Here is a 26,448-nt window from a genome sequence, read left to right as displayed (position 1 = left end):
TATGTAACATTGTATCATCGCTATAACTTTGCATGCTCACTATGTAACATTGTATCATCGCTGTAACTTTGCATGCTCTCACTATGTAACATTGTATCATCGTTATAACTTTGCATGCTCTCACTATGTAACATTGTATCATCGCTGTAACTGTGCATGCTCACTATGTAACATTGTATCATTGCTGTAGCTTTGCATGCTCTCACTATGTAACATTGTATCATCGCTATAACTTTGCATGCTCACTATGTAACATTGTATCATCGCTGTAACTGTGCATGCTCACTATGTAACATTGTATCATCGCTGTAACTGTGCATGCTCTCACTATGTAACATTGTATCATCCGTGTAACATTGTATCATTGCTGTAACTTTGCATGCTCTCACTATGTAACATTGTATCATCGCTATAACTTTGCATGCTCACTATGTAACATTGTATCATCGCTATAACTTTGCATGCTCTCACTATGTAACATTGTATCATTGCTGTAGCTTTGCATGCTCTCACTATGTAACATTGTATCATCGCTGTAACTTTGCATGCTCTCACTATGTAACATTGTATCATTGCTGTAGCTTTGCATGCTCTCACTATGTAACATTGCATCATGTGTAACATTGTATCATCGCTATAACTTTGCATGCTCTCACTATGTAACATTGTATCATCGCTATAACTTTGCATGCTCTCACTATGTAACATTGTATCATCGCTATAACTTTGCATGCTCTCACTATGTAACATTGTATCATCGCTATAACTTTGCATGCTCACTATGTAACATTGTATCATCGCTGTAACTTTGAATGCTCTCACTATGTAACATTGTATCATCGCTATAACTTTGCATGCTCACTATGTAACATTGTATCATCGCTATAACTTTGCATGCTCACTATGTAACATTGTATCATCCGTGTAACATTGTATCATTGCTGTAGCTTTGCATGCTCTCACTATAACATTGTATCATGTGTAACATTGTATCATCGCTGTAACTGTGCATGCTCACTATGTAACATTGTATCATCGCTATAACTTTGCATGCTCTCACTATGTAACATTGTATCATCGCTGTAACTGTGCATGCTCTCACTATGTAACATTGTATCATCCGTGTAACATTGTATCATTGCTGTAGCTTTGCATGCTCTCACTATGTAACATTGTATCATTGCTGTAACTTTGCATGCTCTCACTATGTAACGTTGTATCATGTGTAACATTGTATCATTGCTGTAACTTTGCATGCTCTCACTATGTAACGTTGTTTCCTGACTGCTCACATGGAGGGATAGATGCTGGGGATACAGGCCTGGCAGGAGTGAGCATGGACCAATAGGGCGGCTGGCATCACGGTCCAATAGGATTGCGTGTTGCATTGTCCGCAGGCTGCGGAGGAGCAGCCATTGGTGCAGCAGATCATTCTGACACTGGAGAGGTCCTGTTTTCTTGCAGCCGTGATCTCCAGGACATTGTGATCAAACATGGCCTTATCCACCATCCAGAAGGTGGTCATGTTCTCCGGCCTGGTGCTGTGTGTGTCCCTGCTCCTACCCAAAACCTTCCTGAACAGGGGGAAGCCGTCCCTGCAGCAGCCGGAGGGTAAGCTGCCAGCGCTGCATGTCGTGGGCTGGGAGGGAGGGTGACAGAAGAAACATCCCCCACCCCAGTGTAGGGGCATTGTGTGCCAGTGAGGAGATGGGGGTCCTGTGCCTTACATGTGGCCCCTCGTCACCAGTCCATCCATAGCTTGCAATCATTTTTCTGGCTCTATCTAAATACCTGAGCGAGGAATAGAGATTCCTGGAACTACATGTGTCAGAGATGAGCGAATGCTTTGAAATTTGAATTTGTCAAATAGTTATCAAAAGTTCATTTAGCAGAGAAATGATATGTCCTTACAAGCACAGAAAATGTGTGTGCAACACTCTGAGGTCTCCTAGGACTGTAGTGAACACGTCCCAAGCTGTTAAAGGGGCGCCGTCAGCCCAGAATGACTGCTCAAACCAAGTCCAGGCGCCCAGTGCTCACGACGCCACGTTTATCTTCCCCGTCCCATCTATCTCTGCCCTTCTCCACTCTATGAAGCCAGAGCTGTCAATCAAAGAGGGGGGAGGGGGGATAGAGGGAAACAAGCAGGTGAGTAGCTGCACCCTAATGTTTGGCCGCCATGATGCACAGAGCGCCCGTGCTTGGCTTCAGCAGCCATTCTGTCCTGACGGCGCCCCTATAGAGAGACACAGCCTTAGGCTGATTTCACACGTCCTGATATTTCCGGTACCGGAGAGGACAGTGTCCTTGTGTTTAATACATACTGAACAACTGTGTCATCCATGTACGTGTGCGGGACGTTTTGCGGCCTGTGTTGATGGTTAGGCTACTTTTACACTTCCATCAGTACGGGGCCGTCACAAACCGTCAGCCTGACGTATCAACGGATGTTGTGCTAAATTCAGCACAACAGGGGCAGCGGATGCAGTTTTACAACGCATCCGCTACCCCATTGTGAGATCCGGGGAGTAGGGGGCGGAGTTCCGGCCGCGCATGCGCGGTCAAAAATGGCGGGCACGTTGCACAAAAAAAAGTTACATTGAACTTTTTTTGTGCCGACGGTCCGCCAAAGCACGACACATCCGTCGCACGACGGATGCAACGTGTGGCGATACGTCGCAATGCGTCGCTAATGCAAGTCTATGGAGAAAAAACGCATCCTGCAGGCAACTTTGCAGGATGCGTTTTTTCTCCAAAAAGACGCATTGCGACGGAGGCCAAATGACAGAAGTGTGAAAGTAGCCTATAAAACGGATATGTCAGCGTGTTTTGCACACGGACGCATGGTCCATAGGAACACACTGACACGGGTAAAGACCCATTCACATGAATGTGTCAGTGTCTCCACTACGTGGGAAAAGGTCACCACACAGGAGACACTGACGTGTGAAGAGGCCTGAGTAATGTCCGAGTGCCGGGACAGCAGAGGAGCCGCTGCATCCATCCGTGATGTCACTATTGGCCAGTATCACATCAGTGTTTCTATATCAAAACCAAGACTGGAACTCTCAGAAAAAAAGCTACAATTGAAAGATTGACGCCCGTCCCGTGTCCTGGAGACTCACCTGGTTCGGGCACAAAATACTGATCAGTGAATGAAGCCTTAATCAGTATCTTCTGTCCGTTTTCTCTATAGCTGCGCTGTGACGTTCCCTCACTTTCCAGATTTTCTATCACTCCCTCTGCATTCCCTGCCTCAGCTTTTATACAGGTTCTGCTAGTCTCTGCTTGGCCGCACGTTTTTATGGGGAAGCCCCCTGGGCCGCACAGCTTTATGGGTAAGCTCCCGGGGGCCGCACGGCTTTATGGGGAAGCCCCCTGGGCCGCACGGCTTTATGGGTAAGCTCCCGGGGGTGGGGGTCGCACGGCTTTATGGGTAAGCTCCCGGGAGCCGCACGGTTTTATGGGGAAGCCCCCTGGGCCGCACAGCTTTATGGGGAAGCCCCCTGAGCCGCACGGCTTTATGGGGAAGCCCCCTGGGCCGCACGGCTTTATGGGGAAGCCCCCTGGGTCGCACGGCTTTATGGGGAAGCTCCCGGGGGGGTCGCACGGCTTTATGGGGAAGCTCCCGGGGGGGGTCGCACGGCTTTATGGGGAAGCTCCCGGGGGGGGTCGCACGGCTTCATGGGTAAGCTCCCGGGGGCCGCACGGTTTTATGGGGAAGCCCCCTGGGCCACACGGCTTTATGGGGAAGCCCCCTGGGCCGCACAGCTTTATGGGGAAGCCCCTGTAATCAAATCCATTTGATAATTTCTAGTATTTATTTAACTAGAAAAGACAAAGCTCGGCCTGATATCAGAGCAGATCACTGAATGTGTAAAAAGTGCTCAACAACCAGCAGGGGGCAGGAGGGAGCGGACACTAGAGCCGCCACACATCTACATCATCCATCGCCATTCACTGTATGATGTTACTAATAATAATCACCAACCTCTGATTACCGTGTGATGTCATCACTGTAGGGCGGGGCTAGACTATAAGAGGTGTGGCCTCATGGCATATCAGTGATGTCATCCCCGGGGGCGGGGCTGTGGAATTAGGGGTGTAGATCTCCGGTTTGGGTATTGCTGACAGTCTCCGCTTTGGACGGTCACACGTCCCTGGGTCTCATCTCAATTCTTCCTTTCTCTGATTATGGGTCAACTCAGTAAAGCTGCGGCTTCGATGTTGGCCGCAGTCACCACTGAAATTAATATTGATTGTTCCTTTCACCTTTACATCAAGCAACTGTCCCGACTGAGCGGCGGCCGAGCGAGTCCTCAACATCACACATCATAGGAACTGACATTTAATTACAGAATGTTCAGATACAAAACCGTCCAACAATGTAATCCATCATCGCCGACACCAGAAAGCTCCGCAATCACCGCGAGAGGACCAACGTCCAGAACCACAACATATACCGCCAAATGCACATTATCCCAAATCCTGCGTATAATGACCGGCGTCATAGATACAGAGGAAGCCAGAAGTTTCCATCCACTATATATAAAGATACAGCTGCAGGTTTTTCTCAATATCTGACATGAAATCAGAATAAACCTTTCCTGTTTAAGGACAATTAGGATTACCAGAGAAAACGTTTTAAGGCATTTTTATTACTTACTGCAAAGTCAGAAGTTTCCAGTGGAAGTATTTGGTGCCATTGTCCTTACACTGAGTGACTTGGGTTAGACGTTTGGGATCTCCTTCCACAAGCTTCTCGCAATAGTTGGTAGGAATTTGGGCCCATTTCTTCTGACAGCACTGGTGATAGGGCTGGGGGGAACGCACCAAGTATATTTAGATATAATTATTGGTGCGTTCGCAGCCCGGGGTCCACCGAGCAGGAGACGAACCTGCTGCTAGCAAATGGTGGCACAATATGGCGGTATAAGCGAACTCTGTTACTTCTCAGAGTCGCACAGAAGGGAAAGCGCTGTGCTCTGTTAGCGTCACAGGGGAACACAGCTGCCAAACAGAGCAAAAGCAATCAGTGGTCAGGGAGTAGCAAGCACACAAACACCTCCTCTCCGGTGGAGCCGGAATTCTAATGGTTTTACGCCAGCCCTGAATTCACTAAACTCCTCACCAGAGGTGCCGGTATTCTAGTGGCTTATTTCAGCCGGACCCTGACCACAAGCAGACAAGACCACTGAATAGCAAAAGCTCATGACATAAGCTGATCCTAGCGCATGGCCGTGCGGCCATGCTAACCTTTTATAGCTGCAGCAACTTCAGGACCTTCCTGGAGGACCAATGGGAGCTGCAGCAGTACCTGAGCATGTAACCCCTGACCTCCAATGAGAGGTCTTACCCTGGGCATGCTCAGAAGGGGAAAAGCAGCACTTAGTCCCAGAGACGTCTGCTCGCCGCTGACCAGTACTGGCTACAATGGCTGAGCCTGGAAAGGCAGCAGTAACCATCCGCACCGTATCAGGCTGAGCCAGACACTGGGACCGACGTCTCTGCTGAGCAGGCTCCACTGCAGCTAGAAAAGAATGGGAGACCGCAGAGGAGATGGTTCGAGACTCCCCCTGTGCGGAGGTGGGAATTCGACCCCTAACAACTGGTGTAACTGATCCAGGTTGTAGGTCACCTTGCCCGCACCGGCCTTTTCAGTTTTCTCCATAAATTTTCACTAGGATTGAGATCAGGGCTTTGCGATGGCCGTTCCAAAACTTGAACTTTGTTATCCTGAAGCCACTTTGTTACCATTTTGGCAGTATGCTTTGGGTCATCGTCCATCTGGAAGCCCCATTTCTGCCCAAGCTTTAACTTCCTGGATGATGTGTTGAGATGTTGCTTCAGTATTGCCACATAATTTTCTCATGATGCCATCTATTTTGTGAAGTGCACCAGTCCCTTAGGCAGCAAAACAACCCGACAACATGATGCTGCCACCACCGTGTTTCACAGTGGGGATGGTGTTCTTAGTAAAGGTGGGCGGACACCTGGATGTTTGGTTCCAGCGCATTTGGCTGAACAGTTACAAAAAGTTCAGGTACTATAACAGTACCCGAACCTGGACCCCATTCACTTGAATGGGGGGGCCAGAACATCCAGTGTTTGCCACTGTCATGCACATGACAGCGCAGCAAACACCGCTTCTGATCGGCAGTGAAATCATCCCCGCAGGTCAGAGAGCCACGGTTCCCACGCTGTCAAAAGACAGTGGGAGCACTCAGCTGTGATCAGAGGTATAGAGTTTACCTCCGGTCACTGGTGTCAGCAGGTGGAACTACAGCTCCAATCATCTGACACCTGCTGCCGCTAATAACAGCATCAGCAGCTCCTGAGCTATAAATAATTAATAATTCCCCTGTATTTTTGACTACTCACACAAAACTCACAGCTGGGCGCTGCAACCTTCAGCTGTCAGCTTCAACAAGGCTGGTTATCAAGAACAGAGGGGTCCCCACACCATATTTAATTATTTAAATAATTTAAAAAAGGCCATGGGGTCCCCTCCATTTTTGACAACCAGCCTTGCTAAAGCAGACAGCTGGGGGCTGGTATTCTCAGGCTGGTATGGGGCAATGGATATCGCCCCCCCCCCCAGCCTAAAAATAGCAGTCTGCAACTGCCCAGAAAAGGCATATTTATTAGATGCGCCAATTCTGGCGCTTTGCCTGGCTCTTTCCACTTGCCCTGTAGCAGTGGCAAGTGGGGTTCATATTTGTGGCGTTAATGTCACCTTTGTATTGTCAGGTGACATCAAGCCCACAGCTTAGTAATGGAGAGGCGTCTGACACCTATCCATTACTAATCCTATAGTTACATGGTGTTACGGAACCACTCAGCACCCAGAATATGTTGTGCAGTGATATGTATGTATAATAGGTTCCATGTGAGACGCATGTCCCTAATGCATCAGCCCACAGGCTGCGCCCCTGGGCAGAGGGGACACGATATTCCCCTTTTGTCCGCCCCCCACCTTTGTAATTCCCACAGTAAATATCGGCAGGCTCCGGCCCCCTGCAGCTATTGTAATGTATGTCTGGCCTGCCGCTTTTCTATTGGCCTGCCCTGTGTATCTGTGTGATATATTCTGTGTCCTGTGAGTAAAGTGTTGTCAGACTGGAAATACGTGGAGAAGCAGTGATCTTTTATATGCGCCCATGTAACCAAGCAATTCCAGCCAGCGTCCTTCATTCAGACTCCAGCCAAAGCAAAGTGGACCTCCTGAAAGACGGGGTGGCACTGAAAGAGGTACCCCAGCTTGGTAGACCCCGTTACACATGGTAAATAAAGACACGGCCAGAATAAAGTCTTTTATTAGAAATAAAACAAAACACAGTTTTACTTTTTTATTTAAAAATAACAAACAAAGCTATACTCACATAACGTCCATTCCACTGAATCCCTCGCCTCCTGTGATAAACCAAAAATAAAAAACAACAATATCCCTCACCTGTCCGTCGTTCTGTCCCACACCGTAATCCATGTCTGGTGGATAAACAGTTTTCAACCTGGACGGTAACAAGATGCAAGCAGCCAGGCTGAGAACCACTGGTGAATGAGCTGCTACGAGCATCAGTGACCGGCGGTGATGTCATAGAGGTTACCTCCAGTCACTGAGACTGGGTTCCCAGCCGAGCTGAACTGCCGTGACCTCGGCGAGATCCCCACTAGCACCATGAGAAAACCCATGAGAATACTCCCATCAGCGGCTCCTGCTCTCACTGTTTTCAGCAGAGGCAGGTGTCGGATGAAGAGAGCTGTTGTCCCATCCACTGACCGAAGCTACACTGCATACCTCTGATCACAGGTGCACACTCACTGACCGGCGGGGATGATTTTACCTCGATCAGAAGCGGTGTTTGCCGCGCTGCCAGGCACATGACAGCGTGACAAACACCCGGTGTTCGGGCAGCCGAACCCGAACAGTAACACGGACCTCCTGATGAAGTCCGTGTTTGGTGTCCGTGCGCGAACTGTAGGTGTTCGGTATGGATGCCGAACTTTACCATTCGGGTTCGCCCATCTCTAGTTCTTAAGCTTCTTCCTTTTTCCTCCAAACGTAACGATGGTCATTATGCCCAAAAAGTTCAATTTTAGCTTCATCAGACCACAGGACATTTCTCCAGAAATAAAGGCCTTTGTTCCTGTGTGCATTTGCAAACATTAATCTGTTTTTTTGCTTCTTTTGGAGTAACGCCTTCCTCCTGGCAGAGTGGCCTTTCAGCCCATGTTGATACAGTATTCGGTTCACTGTGGATATTGATACAATCTTACCAGCTTCCGCCATTATCTTCACAAGGTATTTTGCTTTTGTCCTTGGGTTGATATGCACATGTCAGACCAAAGCACGTTCATTTCTGGGACACAGAACCAGTCTCCTTCCTGAGCGATATGTTGGCTGGACATTCCCATCTTGTTTGTAAAGATGAACGAGGCGCCTTCAGATATCTTGAAATTGTACCCAAGGGTGAGCCAGACCTATGCAAGTCCACAATTCTCTTCCTAATATCTTGGCTGATTTCTTCAGACTTTCCCATGATGCTATACAAAGAAGCAGTGTGTTTCAGGTGGGCATTAAAACACATGACCTCATCATATGGGCATTCCAGGATTGTTTAAAGGCATAGTAACCTTAGTGTATGTAAACTTTTTACTTTGCAGTAAGTAATAAAAATGCCTTAAAACATTTTCTCTCTCTCAGTCTAGCATTTGGCAAATATTAATAATTATGGTCATTCTAATTGACCTAAAACGGGAAAGGCTTATTCTTATTTCATGTCAGATATTGAGAAAAACCTGCAGATGTGTCTTTATACAGTGGATGGAAACTGCTCGTTTCAGCTGTATGTACAGCCGGTATAACCTGGGCATCTCCTGTATATAATTATATATGTACAGCCGGTATAACCTGGGCATCTCCTGTATATAATTATATATGTACAGCTGGTATAACCTGGGCATCTCCTGTATATAATTATATATGTACAGCCGGTATAACCTGGGCATCTCCTGTATATAATTATATATCTACAGCCGGTATAACCTGGGCATCTCTGTTATGTCTGCTAATGACAGGTGTTATGAAGGCAATCCAGAAACACAGTGTGCTTAGCGATCAGAGCGCACACAGTGATCTGACAAATACCCAAAAATACAAGAACGAGCTCTGAGACGTGGAAACTCTGTAGACTGCACACCTGATCCTATCCTAAAAACAACTAAAAGCGGCTGTGGATTGCGCCTAACAACTACCTAGGCAACTCGGCACAGCCTAAGAAACTAGCTAGCCTGAAGATAGAAAAATAGGCCTGACTTGCCCCAGAGAAATTCCCCAAAGGAAAAGGCAGCCCCCCACATATAATGACTGTGAGTAAGATGAAAAGACAAAACGTAGGGATGAAATAGATTCAGCAAAGTGGGGCCCGATATTCTAGGACAGAGCGAGGACAGTAAAGCGAACTTTGCAGTCTACAAAAAACCCTAAAGCAAAACCACGCAAAGGGGGCAAAAAAAAACCACCGTGCCGAACTAACGGCACGGCGGTACACCCTTTGCGTCTCAGAGCTTCCAGCAAAACAAAAGACAAGCTGGACAGAAAAAGAGCAACAAAAAAGCAAAAAGCACTTAGCTATACAGAGCAGCAGGTCACAGGAACAATCAGGAGAAGCTCAGATCCAACACTGAAACATTGACAAGGAGCAAGGATAGCAGCATCAGGCGGAGTTAAGTAATGAAGCAGTTAACGAGCTCACCAGAACACCTGAGGGGGAAGCTCAGAAGCTGCAGTACCACTTGTGACCACAGGAGTGAATTCAGCCACAGAATTCACAACAGTACCCCCCCCCTTGAGGAGGGGTCACCGAACCCTCACCAGAGCCCCCAGGCCGACCAGGATGAGCCGCATGAAAGGCACGAACAAGATCGGAAGCATGAACATCAGAGGCAAAAACCCAGGAATTATCTTCCTGAGCATAACCCTTCCATTTAACCAGATACTGGAGTTTCCGTCTAGAAACACGAGAATCCAAAATTTTCTCCACAATATACTCCAATTCCCCCTCCACCAAAACCGGGGCAGGAGGCTCAACAGATGGAACCATAGGTGCCACGTATCTCCGCAACAACGACCTATGGAATACATTATGTATGGAAAAGGAGTCTGGGAGGGTCAAACGAAAAGACACAGGATTGAGAACCTCAGAAATCCTATACGGACCAATAAAACGAGGTTTAAATTTAGGAGAGGAAACCTTCATAGGAATATGACGAGAAGATAACCAAACCAGATCCCCAACACGAAGTCGGGGACCCACACGGCGTCTGCGATTAGCGAAAAGTTGAGCTTTCTCCTGGGACAAGATCAAATTGTCCACTACCTGAGTCCAGATCTGCTGCAACCTATCCACCACAGAATCCACACCAGGACAGTCCGAAGACTCAACCTGTCCTGAAGAGAAACAAGGATGGAACCCAGAATTGCAAAAAAATGGAGAAACCAAGGTAGCCGAGCTGGCCCGATTATTAAGGGCGAACTCAGCCAACGGCAAAAAGGACACCCAATCATCCTGGTCTGCAGAAACAAAACATCTCAGATATGTTTCAAAGGTCTGATTGGTTCGTTCGGTCTGGCCATTAGTCTGAGGATGGAAAGCCGAGGAAAAGGATAGGTCAATGCCCATCCTACCACAAAAGGCTCGCCAAAACCTTGAAACAAACTGGGAACCTCTGTCAGAAACAATATTCTCAGGAATGCCATGCAACCGAACCACATGCTGAAAGAACAAAGGTACCAAATCAGAGGAGGAAGGCAATTTAGCCAAGGGCACCAGATGGACCATTTTAGAAAAGCGATCACAGACCACCCAAATGACTGACATCTTTTGAGAAACGGGAAGGTCAGAAATGAAATCCATCGAAATGTGTCCAAGGCCTCTTTGGGACCGGCAAGGGCAAAAGCAACCCACTGGCACGAGAACAGCAGGGCTTAGCCCTAGCACAAATCCCACAGGACTGCACAAAAGTACGTACATCCCGTGACAGAGATGGCCACCAGAAGGATCTAGCCACTAACTCTCTGGTACCAAAGATTCCAGGATGACCAGCCAACACCGAACAATGAAGTTCAGAGATAAGTTTATTAGTCCACCTATCAGGGACGAACAGTTTCTCTGCTTGACAACGATCAGGTTTATTCGCCTGAAATTTTTGCAGCACCCGCCGCAAATCAGGGGAGATGGCAGACACAATGACTCCTTCCTTGAGGATACCCGCTGGCTCAGATAAACCCGGAGAGTCAGGCACAAAACTCCTAGACAGAGCATCCGCCTTCACATTTTTAGAGCCCGGAAGGTACGAAATCACAAAGTCGAAGCGGGCAAAAAATAACGACCAACGGGCCTGTCTAGGATTCAAGCGCTTGGCAGACTCGAGATAAGTCAAGTTCTTATGATCAGTCAATACCACCACGCGATGCTTAGCTCCTTCAAGCCAATGACGCCACTCCTCGAATGCCCACTTCATGGCCAGCAACTCTCGATTGCCCACATCATAATTACGCTCAGCGGGCGAAAACTTCCTGGAAAAGAAAGCACATGGTTTCATCACTGAGCAATCAGAACCTCTCTGTGACAAAACCGCCCCTGCTCCAATCTCAGAAGCATCAACCTCGACCTGGAACGGAAGAGAAACATCTGGCTGACACAACACAGGGGCAGAACAAAAACGACGCTTCAACTCCTGAAAAGCTTCCACAGCAGCAGAAGACCAATTAACCAAATCAGCACCCTTCTTGGTCAAATCGGTCAATGGTTTGGCAATGCTAGAAAAATTACAGATGAAGCGACGATAAAAATTAGCAAAGCCCAGGAACTTTTGCAGACTTTTCAGAGATGTCGGCTGAATCCAATCCTGGATGGCTTGGACCTTAACTGGATCCATCTCGATAGTAGAAGGGGTAAAGATGAACCACAAAAATGAAACTTTCTGCACACCGAAGAGACACTTTGATCCCTTCACAAACAAAGAGTTAGCACGCAGTACCTGGAAAACCATTCTGACCTGCTTCACATGAGACTCCCAATCATCTGAGAAGATCAAAATGTCATCCAAGTAAACAATCAGGAATTTATCCAGATACTCACGGAAGATGTCATGCATAAAAGACTGAAACACAGATGGAGCATTGGCAAGTCCGAACGGCATCACTAGATACTCAAAATGACCCTCGGGCGTATTGAATGCAGTTTTCCATTCATCTCCTTGCCTGATTCTCACCAGATTATACGCACCACGAAGATCTATCTTAGTGAACCAACTAGCCCCCTTAATCCGAGCAAACAAGTCAGATAACAATGGCAAGGGATACTGAAATTTAACAGTGATCTTATTAAGAAGGCGGTAATCAATACACGGTCTCAGCGAACCATCCTTCTTGGCTACAAAGAAGAACCCTGCTCCCAGTGGTGATGACGATGGGCGAATATGTCCCTTCTCCAGGGATTCCTTCACATAACTGCGCATAGCGGCGTGTTCGGGCACGGATAAATTAAATAATCGACCTTTAGGGAATTTACTACCAGGAATCAAATTGATAGCACAATCACAATCCCTATGCGGAGGTAGAGCATCGGACTTGGGCTCTTCAAATACATCCTGAAAGTCCGACAAGAACTCTGGGACCTCAGAAGGGGTGGATGACGAAATCGACAAAAATGGAACATCACCATGTACCCCCTGACAACCCCAGCTGGTTACCGACATGGAATTCCAATCCAATACTGGATTATGGGTTTGTAGCCATGGCAACCCCAACACGACCACATCATGCAGATTATGCAACACCAGAAAGCGAATAACTTCCTGATGTGCAGGAGCTATGCACATGGTCAGCTGGGCCCAGTATTGAGGTTTATTCTTGGCCAAAGGTGTAGCATCAATTCCTCTCAATGGAATAGGGCACTGCAAAGGCTCCAAGAAAAACCCACAACGTTTAGCATAATCCAAATCCATCAGATTCAGGGCAGCGCCCGAATCCACAAACGCCATGACAGAAAACGACGACAAAGAGCATATCAAGGTAATGGACAGAAGGAATTTGGACTGTACAGTACCAATGACGGCAGACCTAGCGGACCGCCTAGTGCGCTTAGGACAATCAGAAATAGCATGAGTGGAATCACCACAGTAGAAACACAGACCATTCAGACGTCTGTATTCCTGCCGTTCAACTCTAGTCATAGTCCTATCGCACTGCATAGGCTCAGGTTTAACCTCAGGCAGTACCGCCAAATGGTGCACAGATTTACGCTCGCGCAAGCGTCGACCGATCTGAATGGCCAAAGACAAAGACTCATTCAAACCAGCAGGCATAGGAAATCCCACCATGACATCCTTAAGAGCCTCAGAGAGACCCTTTCTGAACAAAGCTGCCAGCGCAGATTCATTCCACTGAGTGAGTACTGACCATTTCCTAAATTTCTGACAATATACTTCTATATCATCCTGACCCTGGCACAAAGCCAGCAAATTTTTCTCAGCCTGATTCACTGAATCTGAATCATCGTACAGCAATCCGAGCGCCAGGAAAAACGCATCGACACTACTCAATGCAGGGTCTCCTGGCGCAAGAGAAAATGCCCAGTCTTGAGGGTCGCCGCGCAAAAAAGAAATAATAATCAAAACCTGTTGAATAGGATTACCAGAAGAATGAGGTTTCAAGGCCAGAAATAGCTTACAATTATTTTTGAAACTTAGTTCTATCTCCGAAAAACAAATCAGGAATAGGAATTCTTGGTTCTAACATAGATTTCTGATCAATTGTATCTTGAATTTTTTGTACATTTATAACGAGATTATCCATTGAAGAGCACAGACCCTGAATATCCATGTCCACACCTGTGTCCAGAATCACCCAAATGTCTAGGGGAAAAAAAAAAAAAGTGAACACAGAGCAGAAAAAAAAAAAAAATGATGTCAGAACTTTTTCTTTCCCTCTATTGAGAATCATTAGTTGGGCTCCTTGTACTGTTATGTCTGCTAATGACAGGTGTTATGAAGGCAATCCAGAAACACAGTGTGCTTAGCGATCAGAGCGCACACAGTGATCTGACAAATACCCAAAAATACAAGAACGAGCTCTGAGACGTGGAAACTCTGTAGACTGCACACCTGATCCTATCCTAAAAACAACTAAAAGCGGCTGTGGATTGCGCCTAACAACTACCTAGGCAACTCGGCACAGCCTAAGAAACTAGCTAGCCTGAAGATAGAAAAATAGGCCTGACTTGCCCCAGAGAAATTCCCCAAAGGAAAAGGCAGCCCCCCACATATAATGACTGTGAGTAAGATGAAAAGACAAAACGTAGGGATGAAATAGATTCAGCAAAGTGGGGCCCGATATTCTAGGACAGAGCGAGGACAGTAAAGCGAACTTTGCAGTCTACAAAAAACCCTAAAGCAAAACCACGCAAAGGGGGCAAAAAAAAACCACCGTGCCGAACTAACGGCACGGCGGTACACCCTTTGCGTCTCAGAGCTTCCAGCAAAACAAAAGACAAGCTGGACAGAAAAAGAGCAACAAAAAAGCAAAAAGCACTTAGCTATACAGAGCAGCAGGTCACAGGAACAATCAGGAGAAGCTCAGATCCAACACTGAAACATTGACAAGGAGCAAGGATAGCAGCATCAGGCGGAGTTAAGTAATGAAGCAGTTAACGAGCTCACCAGAACACCTGAGGGAGGAAGCTCAGAAGCTGCAGTACCACTTGTGACCACAGGAGTGAATTCAGCCACAGAATTCACAACACATCTCCTGTATATAATTATATATGTACACCCGGTATAACCTGGGCATCTCCTGTATATAATTATATATCTTCAGCCGGTATAACCTGGGCATCTCCTGTATATAATTATATATCTTCAGCCGGTATAACCTGGGCATCTCCTGTATATAATTATATATGTACAGCCGGTATAACCTGGGCATCTCCTGTATATAATTATATGTGTACAGCCGGTATAACCTGGGCATCTCCTGTATATAATTATATATGTACAGCCGGTATAACCTGGGTATCTCCTGTATATAATTATATATGTACAGCCGGTATAACCTGGGCATCTCCTGTATATAATTATATGTGTACAGCCGGTATAACCTGGGCATCTCCTGTATATAATTATATATGTACAGCCGGTATAACCTGGGTATCTCCTGTATATAATTATATATGTACAGCCGGTATAACCTGGGCATCTCCTGTATATAATTATATGTGTACAGCCGGTATAACCTGGGACTCATCTACTTTACACTAATCTTCCTTCATTGGCTCTGCAGGAAATCCTGGCCGTTTTCCCTCTGCGGTTCCTCATGGGAAGCCCGTGGATGGCAGGGGAGGGGGCTTTTCGCGATCCCACCTATCTGAAGCTGTGTCTAAGGCGAAGGCTGGCGGCGGAGGCAGTAACAGCCGGCAGAGTCTGGTGGGGCAGATCATACCCATCTATGGATTTGGCATATTATTATACATCCTCTATATACTTTTCAAGGTGAGAGACATGTTTGGTTCTGACGTGCTCTGCAGAGCGGTCAGTGGTGTACTAATCTGCAGAACATTTCACTCTGGGTCTTCGCAGATCAGTTATGGACTTGGAGACTTTTCTGTTATCACTTTTCGGGTCATTATTATTTTCAGCTTTCGTCTAAAGGCAGAAATGTGAAGACTGAGCCCAAAAGTGTCCCCACTGCCAACGGGAACCTGAAGAGGAAGATCAGTGAGTGCCACCGAATATAATGATTGTCTGCTATAATCATCTCTTCATACAAAGGGGCGGGGCCATCCTTACACAGTGCCACCGAATATAATGATTGTCTGCTATAATCATCTCTTCATACAAAGGGGCGGGGCCATCCTTACACAAGCCCCACCCTCGCTGGGCTATATTGGAAGCTGTCCTGTTGTTACAATGTATCGTCTTCTGTTCTCAGCGGATTACGAGCTCAGTCAGCTACAGGATAAACTGAAGGAGACGGAAGATGCCATGGAGAAAATCATCCACCGCCTGGGGCCCGACAAGGACAGGTGAGGGGCCCATGTGTACTAGACATGGGGCTATTCTTTCTATTTGTGGGTTGCAGGTCAGACACATGGGGTCTCCTCCATCAGGTCTGGGTATGAGCAGGATTTTCTGAATCCTGCTCATACAGGTATTGTACATATGACCAGGTTTTAAATACATCAGATAGGGATTACAGACATCAGTTAGGACTGCTCCGATATGGGTATACCTTGACGTTTGGTAGAGCGGCTTAATATACATTTTTTGCAAAAAACGTATCAACCAAATACCCTGTTTTTTCCATCTTTTTACTAGCATTTGCTGTCCACTGTGATTTTTTTTGCAACAGTGTGTTTTTGGTTTTACTGTGCTTTTTTGTGTTTTCAAGTCTCTTGGTGGTGTGAACATGTCTCTACGGGCTTGTTCACTGTGCGCGCAGCTCATGTGTTCTGGTTTCATATTCTTTCTGTTAATGTTGATGATTATGGCTTACAGCCAATGAAAACCCAAAAGTCATTATCTCAGTAAATTAGAATACTTTATAACACCAGCTTGAAAAATCATTGTAAAATCTGAAATGTCTGTTCAGTAACTGCACTCAGTACTTGGTCGGGGCTCCTTCTGCATCAATTACTGCATCAATGCGGCGTGGCATGGAGGCGATCAGCCTGTGGCACTGCTGAGGGGTTATGGAAGCCCAGGTTGCTTTGATAGCAGCCTTCAGTTCATCTGCATTGACATGGCTCCCCAAACCATCACGGACTGTGGAGACTTCACACCAGACCTCAGCAGCTTGGATTGTGGCCTCCACTCTTCCTCCAGACTCTGGGACCTTGATCTCCAAATGAAATGCAGAATTTACTTTCATCTGAACACAACACCTTGGACCACTGACAACAGTTTTTCTCTTTGGCCCAGGTAAGAGGCTTCTGGCGTTGTCTATTGGTCGTGAGTGGCCGGACGCAAGGAATGTGACACTTGTCGCCCATGTCCTAGACACGTCTGTGTGTGGTGAAGCAATGACCCCAGCAGCAGTCCACGGTGTGTGAATCTCCTCCACATTATTGAATAGCCTTTTCTTAGAGGGAACCTGTCACCCCCAAAATGGAAGAGGAGCTGCACCCACTGGCATCAGGGGCTTCTCTCCAGCACTCTGTAATGCATTCTGTAATGCTGTAGATAAGCCCCCGATGTATCCTGAAAGAGGAGAAAAAGAGGTTATATTATACTCACCAAGGGGCGGTCCCGCTGTGGTCCTGGTTGTGGGTGTCGCGGTTCGGGGCCTCCTATCTTCTTACGATGACGTCCTCTTCTTGTATTCACGCTGCGGCTCCGATGCAGGCGTACTTTGTCTGCCCTGATGAGGAGTAAAGTACTGCAGTGCGCAGGCGCCTTAACAGGGCAGAGAAAGTACACCGGAGCCACAGCGTGAAGACAAGAAGAGGACGTCATCCTATGAAGATGGGAGGCCCCGGACCAGAACCAGGACCGCCCCTGGGTGAGTATAATCTAACCTCTTTTTCTCATCTTTCAGGATACATCGGGGGCTTATCTACAGCATTACAGAATGCATTACAGAGTGCTGGAGAGAAGCCCCTGATGCCGGTGGGCTTACCTCACCTTCCATTTTGGGGGTGACAGGTTCCCTTTAACAATCCTTCCAAGGCTGCGGTTATTCCGATCGCTTGTGCACCTTTTTCTACCACACTTTCCTTCCACTCAGTTACTGAAACAGACTAAGGGGCCTTTACAGGTGTTTATTGTTAATTATTCTAATTTACTGAGATAATGATTTTGGGGTTTTCATTGGCTGTAAGCCATAATCATCGACATTAACAGAAATAAACACGTGAAATAGATCACTGTGTGTAATGACTATAGAATATATGAGATTCTCTTTTTGTATTGAAGAACGGAAATAATTTCACTCTGTGATGATATTCTCATTGTGTGAGAAGCCCCTGTATATGGGGGGTCCTCAGTTATCAGTGGGGGGGTGCAGCTGTCGATGTCTTTGGTTATAATCTTGTATTTATCGCAGAGAAAATAACGTCAGTAACGACGAGGAGCAACAACTGCTGCAGAGACTGAAGGAAATCACCCGGGTCATGAAGGAAGGAAAGATCTTGGACGGGATCTCACCAGAGCAAGAAGCCGAAGAGGCTCCGTACATGGAGGAATGGGAAGGTGAGGAGGGGAATCTGGAAACAGTCAGCATTAACATTAACCATTCTTTGCTTTTCATACTTGTCACTGGGACGCGTGTCCGTTTTTCCCCTTATATCCATTTCCCTCAATGAGGTGTTAGGTTTGGATATGAGAAGAATCAGGACAATGGTCGGACGGTTATATTGTGCCTATTGCAGTGCAGTTCCCCCAGTGACTACATAACACTGATGTTGGGCAATGTTTTCTGCTCCATGGGAACGAGCCCCCGGTTTTAAAGGTCTGGTACACTACTCAGACAGCCCCTTCTGAATCCCTATGTTCCCTCTCAGTAAGGTAATAACTCCTGTACTCCCCTCCGGCGGTGTCGGCACTGGCTCTCCGGGCTCATGTGGCATTATGTCAGGCAATCCCTGCAGCCAGTCCACAGCTGCTTCACCCTCCTCTACCTCAGACATGGCTGGCACAGGAGGAATCGGGGCAGCTGCTTCACTCTCCTCTACCTCAGACATGGCTGGCACCTGGAGGAATCGGGGCGGCTGCTTCACTCTCCTCCACCTCAGACATGGCTGGCACCTGGAGGAATCAGGGCGGCTGCTTCACTCCCCTCTACCTCAGACATGGCTGGCACCTGGAGGAATCAGTGCAGCTGCTTCACTCTCCTCTACCTCAGACATGGCTGGCACCTGGAGGAATCGGGGCGGCTGCTTCACTCTCCTCCACCTCAGACATGGCTGGCACCTGGAGGAATCAGGGCGGCTGCTTCACTCCCCTCTACCTCAGACATGGCTGGCACCTGGAGGAATCGGGGCAGCTGCTTCACTCTCCTCTACCTCAGACATGGCTGGCACAGGAGGAATCGGGGCAGCTGCTTCACTCTCCTCTACCTCAGACATGGCTGGCACCTGGAGGAATCAGGGCGGCTGCTTCACTCTCCTCTACCTCAGACATGACTGGCACCTGGAGGAATCAGGGCAGCTGCTTCACTCCCCTCTACCTCAGACATGACTGGCACCTGGAGGAATCGGGGCAGCTGCTTCACTCTCCTCTACCTCAGACATGGCTAGCTCCTGGAGGAATCGGGGCAGCTGCTTCACTCTCCTCTACCTCAGACATGACTGGCACAGGAGGAATCGGGGCAGCTGCTTCACTCTCCTCTACCTCAGACATGACTGGCACAGGAGGAATCAGGGCAGCTGCTTCACTCCCCTCTACCTCAGACATGACTGGCACCTGGAGGAATCGGGGCAGCTGCTTCACTCTCCTCTACCTCAGACATGGCTAGCTCCTGGAGGAATCGGGGCAGCTGCTTCACTCTCCTCTACCTCAGACATGACTGGCACAGGAGGAATCGGGGCAGCTGCTTCACTCTCCTCTACCTCAGACATGGCTGGCACCTGGAGGAATCGGGGCAGCTGCTTCACTCTCCTCTACCTCAGACATGGCTGGCATCTGGAGGAATCGGGGCAGCTGCTTCACTCTCCTTTACCTCAGACATGACTGGCACAGGAGGAATCGGGGCAGCTGCTTCACTCTCCTCTACCTCAGACATGGCTGGCACCTGGAGGAATCAGGGCAGCTGCTTCACTCTCCTCTACCTCAGACATGACTGGCACCTGGAGGAATCAGTGCAGCTGCTTCACTCCCCTCTACCTCAGACATGACTGGCACAGGAGGAATCAGGGCAGCTGCTTCACTCAACCCCACCTCAGACATGGCTGGCACCTGGAGGAATCGGGGCAGCTGCTTCACTCTCCTCTACCTCAGACATGACTGGCACAGGAGGAATCAGGGCAGCTGCTTCACTCCCCTCTACCTCAGACATGACTGGCACCTGGAGGAATCAGGGCGGCTGCTTCACTCCCCTCTACCTCAGACATGACTGGCACCTGGAGGAATCAGGGCGGCTGCTTCACTCCCCTCTACCTCAGACATGGCTGGCACCTGGAGGAATCGGGGCAGCTGCTTCACTCTCCTCTACCTCAGACATGACTGGCACAGGAGGAATCGGGGCAGCTGCTTCACTCTCCTCTACCTCAGACATGGCTAGCTCCTGGAGGAATCGGGGCAGCGGCTGCTTCACTCTCCTCTACCTCAGACATGACTGGCACCTGGAGGAATCAGGGCAGCTGCTTCACTCTCCTCTACCTCAGACATGGCTGGCACCTGGAGGAATCGGGGCAGCTGCTTCACTCTCCTCTACCTCAGACATGGCTGGCTCCTGGAGGAATCAGGGCAGCTGCTTCACTCTCCTCTACCTCAGACATGGCTGGCACAGGAGGAATCGGGGCAGCTGCTTCACTCTCCTCTACCTCAGACATGGCTGGCTCCTGGAGGAATCAGGGCGGCTGCTTCACTCTCCTCTACCTCAGACATGACTGGCACAGGAGGAATCGGGGCAGCTGCTTCACTCTCCTCTACCTCAGACATGGCTGGCTCCTGGAGGAATCGGGGCAGCGGCTGCTTCACTCTCCTCTACCTCAGACATGACTGGCACAGGAGGAATCGGGGCAGCTGCTTCACTCTCCTCTACCTCAGACATGACTGGCACCTGGAGGAATCGGGGCAGCTGCTTCACTCTCCTCTACCTCAGACATGGCTGGCACAGGAGGAATCGGGGCAGCTGCTTCACTCTCCTCTACCTCAGACATGGCTGGCACCTGGAGGAATCAGGGCAGCTGCTTCACTCCCCTCTACCTCAGACATGGCTGGCACCTGGAGGAATCAGGGCGGCTGCTTCACTCCCCTCTACCTCAGACATAGCTGGCACCTGGAGGAATCAGGGCGGCTGCTTCACTCTCCTCTACCTCAGACATGGCTGGCACAGGAGGAATCAGGGCGGCTGCTTCACTCTCCTCTACCTCAGACATGGCTGGCACAGGAGGAATCAGGGCGGCTGCTTCACTCCCCTCTACCTCAGACATGGCTGGCACAGGAGGAATCGGGGCAGCTGCTTCACTCAACCCCTCCTCAGACATGTCTGGCACCTGGAGGAATCAGGGCAGCTGCTTCACTCCCCTCTACCTCAGACATGGCTGGCACAGGAGGAATCGGGGCAGCTGCTTCACTCTCCTCTACCTCAGACATGGCTGGCACCTGGAGGAATCAGGGCAGCTGCTTCACTCTCCTCTACCTCAGACATGACTGGCACCTGGAGGAATCGGGGCGGCTGCTTCACTCCCCTCTACCTCAGACATAGCTGGCACCTGGAGGAATCAGTGCAGCTGCTTCACTCCCCTCTACCTCAGACATGACTGGCACAGGAGGAATCAGGGCAGCTGCTTCACTCAACCCCACCTCAGACATGGCTGGCACCTGGAGGAATCGGGGCAGCTGCTTCACTCTCCTCTACCTCAGACATGACTGGCACAGGAGGAATCAGGGCAGCTGCTTCACTCTCCTCTACCTCAGACATGACTGGCACCTGGAGGAATCAGGGCGGCTGCTTCACTCAACCCCACCTCAGACATGGCTGGCACCTGGAGGAATCAGGGCAGCTGCTTCACTCCCCTCTACCTCAGACATGACTGGCACCTGGAGGAATCAGGGCGGCTGCTTCACTCCCCTCTACCTCAGACATGGCTGGCACCTGGAGGAATCGGGGCAGCTGCTTCACTCTCCTCTACCTCAGACATGACTGGCACAGGAGGAATCGGGGCAGCTGCTTCACTCTCCTCTACCTCAGACATGGCTAGCTCCTGGAGGAATCGGGGCAGCGGCTGCTTCACTCTCCTCTACCTCAGACATGACTGGCACCTGGAGGAATCAGGGCAGCTGCTTCACTCTCCTCTACCTCAGACATGGCTGGCACCTGGAGGAATCGGGGCAGCTGCTTCACTCTCCTCTACCTCAGACATGGCTGGCTCCTGGAGGAATCAGGGCAGCTGCTTCACTCTCCTCTACCTCAGACATGGCTGGCACAGGAGGAATCGGGGCAGCTGCTTCACTCTCCTCTACCTCAGACATGGCTGGCTCCTGGAGGAATCAGGGCAGCTGCTTCACTCTCCTCTACCTCAGACATGGCTGGCACAGGAGGAATCGGGGCAGCTGCTTCACTCTCCTCTACCTCAGACATGGCTGGCTCCTGGAGGAATCAGGGCGGCTGCTTCACTCTCCTCTACCTCAGACATGACTGGCACCTGGAGGAATCGGGGCAGCTGCTTCACTCTCCTCTACCTCAGACATGGCTGGCACAGGAGGAATCGGGGCAGCTGCTTCACTCTCCTCTACCTCAGACATGGCTGGCACCTGGAGGAATCAGGGCAGCTGCTTCACTCCCCTCTACCTCAGACATGGCTGGCACCTGGAGGAATCAGGGCGGCTGCTTCACTCCCCTCTACCTCAGACATAGCTGGCACCTGGAGGAATCAGGGCGGCTGCTTCACTCTCCTCTACCTCAGACATGGCTGGCACAGGAGGAATCAGGGCGGCTGCTTCACTCTCCTCTACCTCAGACATGGCTGGCACAGGAGGAATCAGGGCGGCTGCTTCACTCCCCTCTACCTCAGACATGGCTGGCACAGGAGGAATCGGGGCAGCTGCTTCACTCAACCCCTCCTCAGACATGTCTGGCACCTGGAGGAATCAGGGCAGCTGCTTCACTCTCCTCTACCTCAGACATGACTGGCACCTGGAGGAATCGGGGCAGCTGCTTCACTCCCCTCTACCTCAGACATGACTGGCACCTGGAGGAATCAGGGCGGCTGCTTCACTCCCCTCTACCTCAGACATGGCTGGCACCTGGAGGAATCAGGGCAGCTGCTTCACTCCCCTCTACCTCAGACATGGCTGGCACCTGGAGGAATCAGGGCAGCTGCTTCACTCCCCTCTACCTCAGACATGACTGGCACCTGGAGGAATCAGGGCAGCTGCTTCACTCTCCTCTACCTCAGACATGACTGGCACCTGGAGGAATCAGGGCGGCTGCTTCACTCCCCTCTACCTCAGACATGGCTGGCACCTGGAGGAATCAGGGCAGCTGCTTCACTCCCCTCTACCTCAGACATGACTGGCACCTGGAGGAATCAGGGCAGCTGCTTCACTCCCCTCTACCTCAGACATGGCTGGCACAGGAGGAATCGGGGCTGCTGCTTCACTCTCCTCTACCTCAGACATGACTGGCTCCTGGAGGAATTGGGGCAGCTGCTTCACTCCCCTCTACCTCAGACATGGCTGGCACAGGAGGAATTGGGGCTGCTGCTGCTCACTTCTTGTGGATGTCCGATTTGTCCCAAGGCAGCGAGAGTGAAGCAGCTGCTGACTGGCTGCAGGGATTGCCTGACATAATGTCACATGAGCCCGGAGAGCCAGTGCTGACACCACCAGATCGCCGGAGGTGAACATAAGTGATATTATTTACTGGCGGGGAAATTGAGGGATTCAGACGGGGTTGTCCGAGTAATGGATGGCCCCTATTAATGATGCAATAATTGGGGGCAGTGCAGCTTGCACCATGGTGGTCTGTACCTTGTGGAGGCTACTCTGGACATTGTTACAATGTTGAAGTCAAGTTTTCTCTTGTCCCAGGTTACCCAGAAGAGACGTATCCAGTTTACGACGGGACCGAGGGTAAGAAGAGACCCAGTACGATCCTGGTGGACCCCTCGCTGCTGGACCAGCCCTCGGCGGAGGAGATAGCCGAGCAGATGGAATTCATGGAAGATTACAATCGTTACTACACTGAGGAGCCAACGGAGGACGGGAAGACGGGGCTGACGATGTGTGAACCTTGTGAGGACGACCGGCACAGCCCTGTCCTCTGCCCGCAGGACGACGAGATGTGCCCCGAGGAGCAGAGCGATGATGAGGACCCCGCCATTATAGCGGAGAACGCTGGCTTCAGCTCCCACACAGACAGTGACGGGGAGCAGGGACCGGAGGCTGTGCACGGAAACTTACCGGAAATAATCAGCAATTCAGTCAGTGATGAGGCTCAGTCTCTGCGAAAGAGGAGCAAAAAGACACCAGATTGCTAAACACCCAAAATGTGCTGGGAGAAGAGATACTGTAGAAGTGGGGCGACCACAGAGCAAAAAGAACCAACACCAACGTGGGATATACCTGACAATATGCAGCACAGAGTGTATATAGCAAAAGTATTCACACCTGTCTAACATGCTCACATCGCTGTCACACTGTGCTGAAAAAAATGACAAAGACCCAAATCTCCTGTACAGACCAAGAGTCACATGAAACAAATCAGCAGCCACCACTAGGGGGAGCTCCCTGTATACAGAGATACATGATAAGATCCTGTCTGCAGTCACCACTAGGGGGAGCTCCCTGTATACAGAGATACATGATAAGATCCTGTCTGCAGCCACCACTAGGGGGAGCTCCCTGTATACAGAGATACATGATAAGATCTTGTCTGCAGCCACCACTAGGGGGAGCTCCCCGTATACAGAGATACATGATAAGATACTGTCTGCAGCCACCACTAGGGGGAGCTCCCTGTCTACAGAGATACATGATAAGATCCTGTCTGCAGTCACCACTAGGGGGAGCTCCCTGTATACAGAGATACATAGTATCCTGTCTGCAGCCACCACTAGGGGGAGCTCCCTGTATACAGCGATACATGATAAGATCCTGTCTGCAGCCACCACTAGGGGGAGCTCCCTGTACACAGAGATACATGATAAGATCCTGTCTGCAGTCACCACTAGGGAGAGCTCCCTGTATACAGAGATACATGATAAGATCCTGTCTGCAGCCACCACTAGGGGGAGCTCCCTGTATACAGAGATACATAGTATCCTGTCTGCAGCCACCACTAGGGGGAGCTCCCTGTATACAGAGATACATGATAAGATCCAGTCTGCAGCCACCACTAGGGGGAGCTCCCTGTATACAGAGATACATGATAAGATCCTGTTTGCAGCCACCACTAGGGGGAGCTCCCTGTATACAGAGATACATGATAAGATCCTGTCTGCAGTCACCACTAGGGGGAGCTCCCTGTATACAGAAATACATAAGATCCTGTCTGCAGCCACCACTAGGGGGAGCTCCCTGTATACAGAGATACATGATAAGATGCTGTCTGCAGCCACCACTAGGGGGAGCTCCCTGTATACAGAGATACATGATAAGATGCTGTCTGCAGCCACCACTAGGGGGAGCTCCCTGTATACAGAGATACATGATAAGATCCTGTCTGCAGCCACCACTAGGGGGAGCTCCCTGTATACAGAGATACATGATAAGATCCTGTCTGCAGCCACCACTAGGGGGAGCTCCCTGTATACAGAGATACATGATAAGATCCTGTCTGCAGCCACCACTAGGGGGAGCTCCCTGTATACAGAGATACATGATAAGATCCTGTCTGCAGTCACCACTAGGGGGAGCTCCCTGTATTCAGAGATACATAAGATCCTGTCTGCAGCCACCACTAGAGGGAGCTCCCTGTATACAGAGATACATAAGATCCTGTCTGCAGTCACCACTAGGGGGAGCTCCCTGTATACAGAGATACATGATAAGATCCTGTCTGCAGCCACCACTAGAGGGAGCTCCCTGTATACAGAGATACATAAGATCCTGTCTGCAGCCACCACTAGGGGGAGCTCCCTGTATACAGAGATACATGATAAGATCCTGTCTGCAGCCACCACTAGGGGGAGCTCCCTGTATACAGAGATACATGATAAGATCCTGTCTGCAGCCACCACTAGGGGGAGCTCCCTGTATACAGAGATACATAAGATCCTGTCTGCAGCCACCACTAGAGGGAGCACCTTGCATGCAACAAGCAGCAGGCAGGCGCAGATGGAAACTACACGAGTTCTGCTTGCATGTAGCCATAAATCCAGATGTATATACTAAATGTTCTGAGGTTTTTAATCAAGACTATTTATTACTTTGCGCTACTTAAAATTTTTGGATACACTGATGTAATAAAAATTGCATTGCGACGTCTGGCAAAAAACGCCAGTGTGAAAGTAGCCTTAGAGGTCACTTTCCTTTTTTGCCTTGTGTTATTAGTTGCCGTTGTTTTTTTGCATCAAATTCTTGAAAATGGGACAAGCGATTCACGAGTCGAAAAAATAGCTTCTCCTGTCTTTTACTGTATTGATAACCAGGGCCAGTTTTAGACAAAGTGGGGCCCAAATGAACAGATCACAGGCAGGTCGCAGGCAGGTCGCAGGCACGTCGCAGGCACGTCGCAGGCACGTCGCAGGCACGTCGCAGGCATATCGGTTGTATTCACACGCG

The 26,448-nt window shown here is 49.5% G+C and overlaps 1 protein-coding gene across 1 annotated transcript; it reads left to right on the top strand.

Moving 5' to 3' along the window:
* Positions 1-1,420: 1,420 nt before the first annotated feature.
* On the top strand, positions 1,421-26,274 carry RIC3 (RIC3 acetylcholine receptor chaperone). Its single transcript, XM_069738824.1, has 6 exons — positions 1,421-1,611; positions 15,344-15,552; positions 15,699-15,777; positions 15,992-16,085; positions 18,104-18,249; positions 23,755-26,274. The coding sequence occupies exons 1-6, from the start codon at positions 1,494-1,496 to the stop codon at positions 24,201-24,203; spliced, it is 1,095 nt and encodes a 364-aa protein (XP_069594925.1). The 5' UTR covers positions 1,421-1,493; the 3' UTR covers positions 24,204-26,274.
* The last annotated feature ends 174 nt before the right edge of the window (positions 26,275-26,448 follow it).

This window comes from Ranitomeya imitator, chromosome 9 (assembly GCF_032444005.1).
Source record: "Ranitomeya imitator isolate aRanImi1 chromosome 9, aRanImi1.pri, whole genome shotgun sequence".
In the NCBI taxonomy this organism is placed as follows: domain Eukaryota; kingdom Metazoa; phylum Chordata; class Amphibia; order Anura; family Dendrobatidae; genus Ranitomeya; species Ranitomeya imitator.
This window is presented reverse-complemented; position numbering and strand designations above follow the sequence as displayed.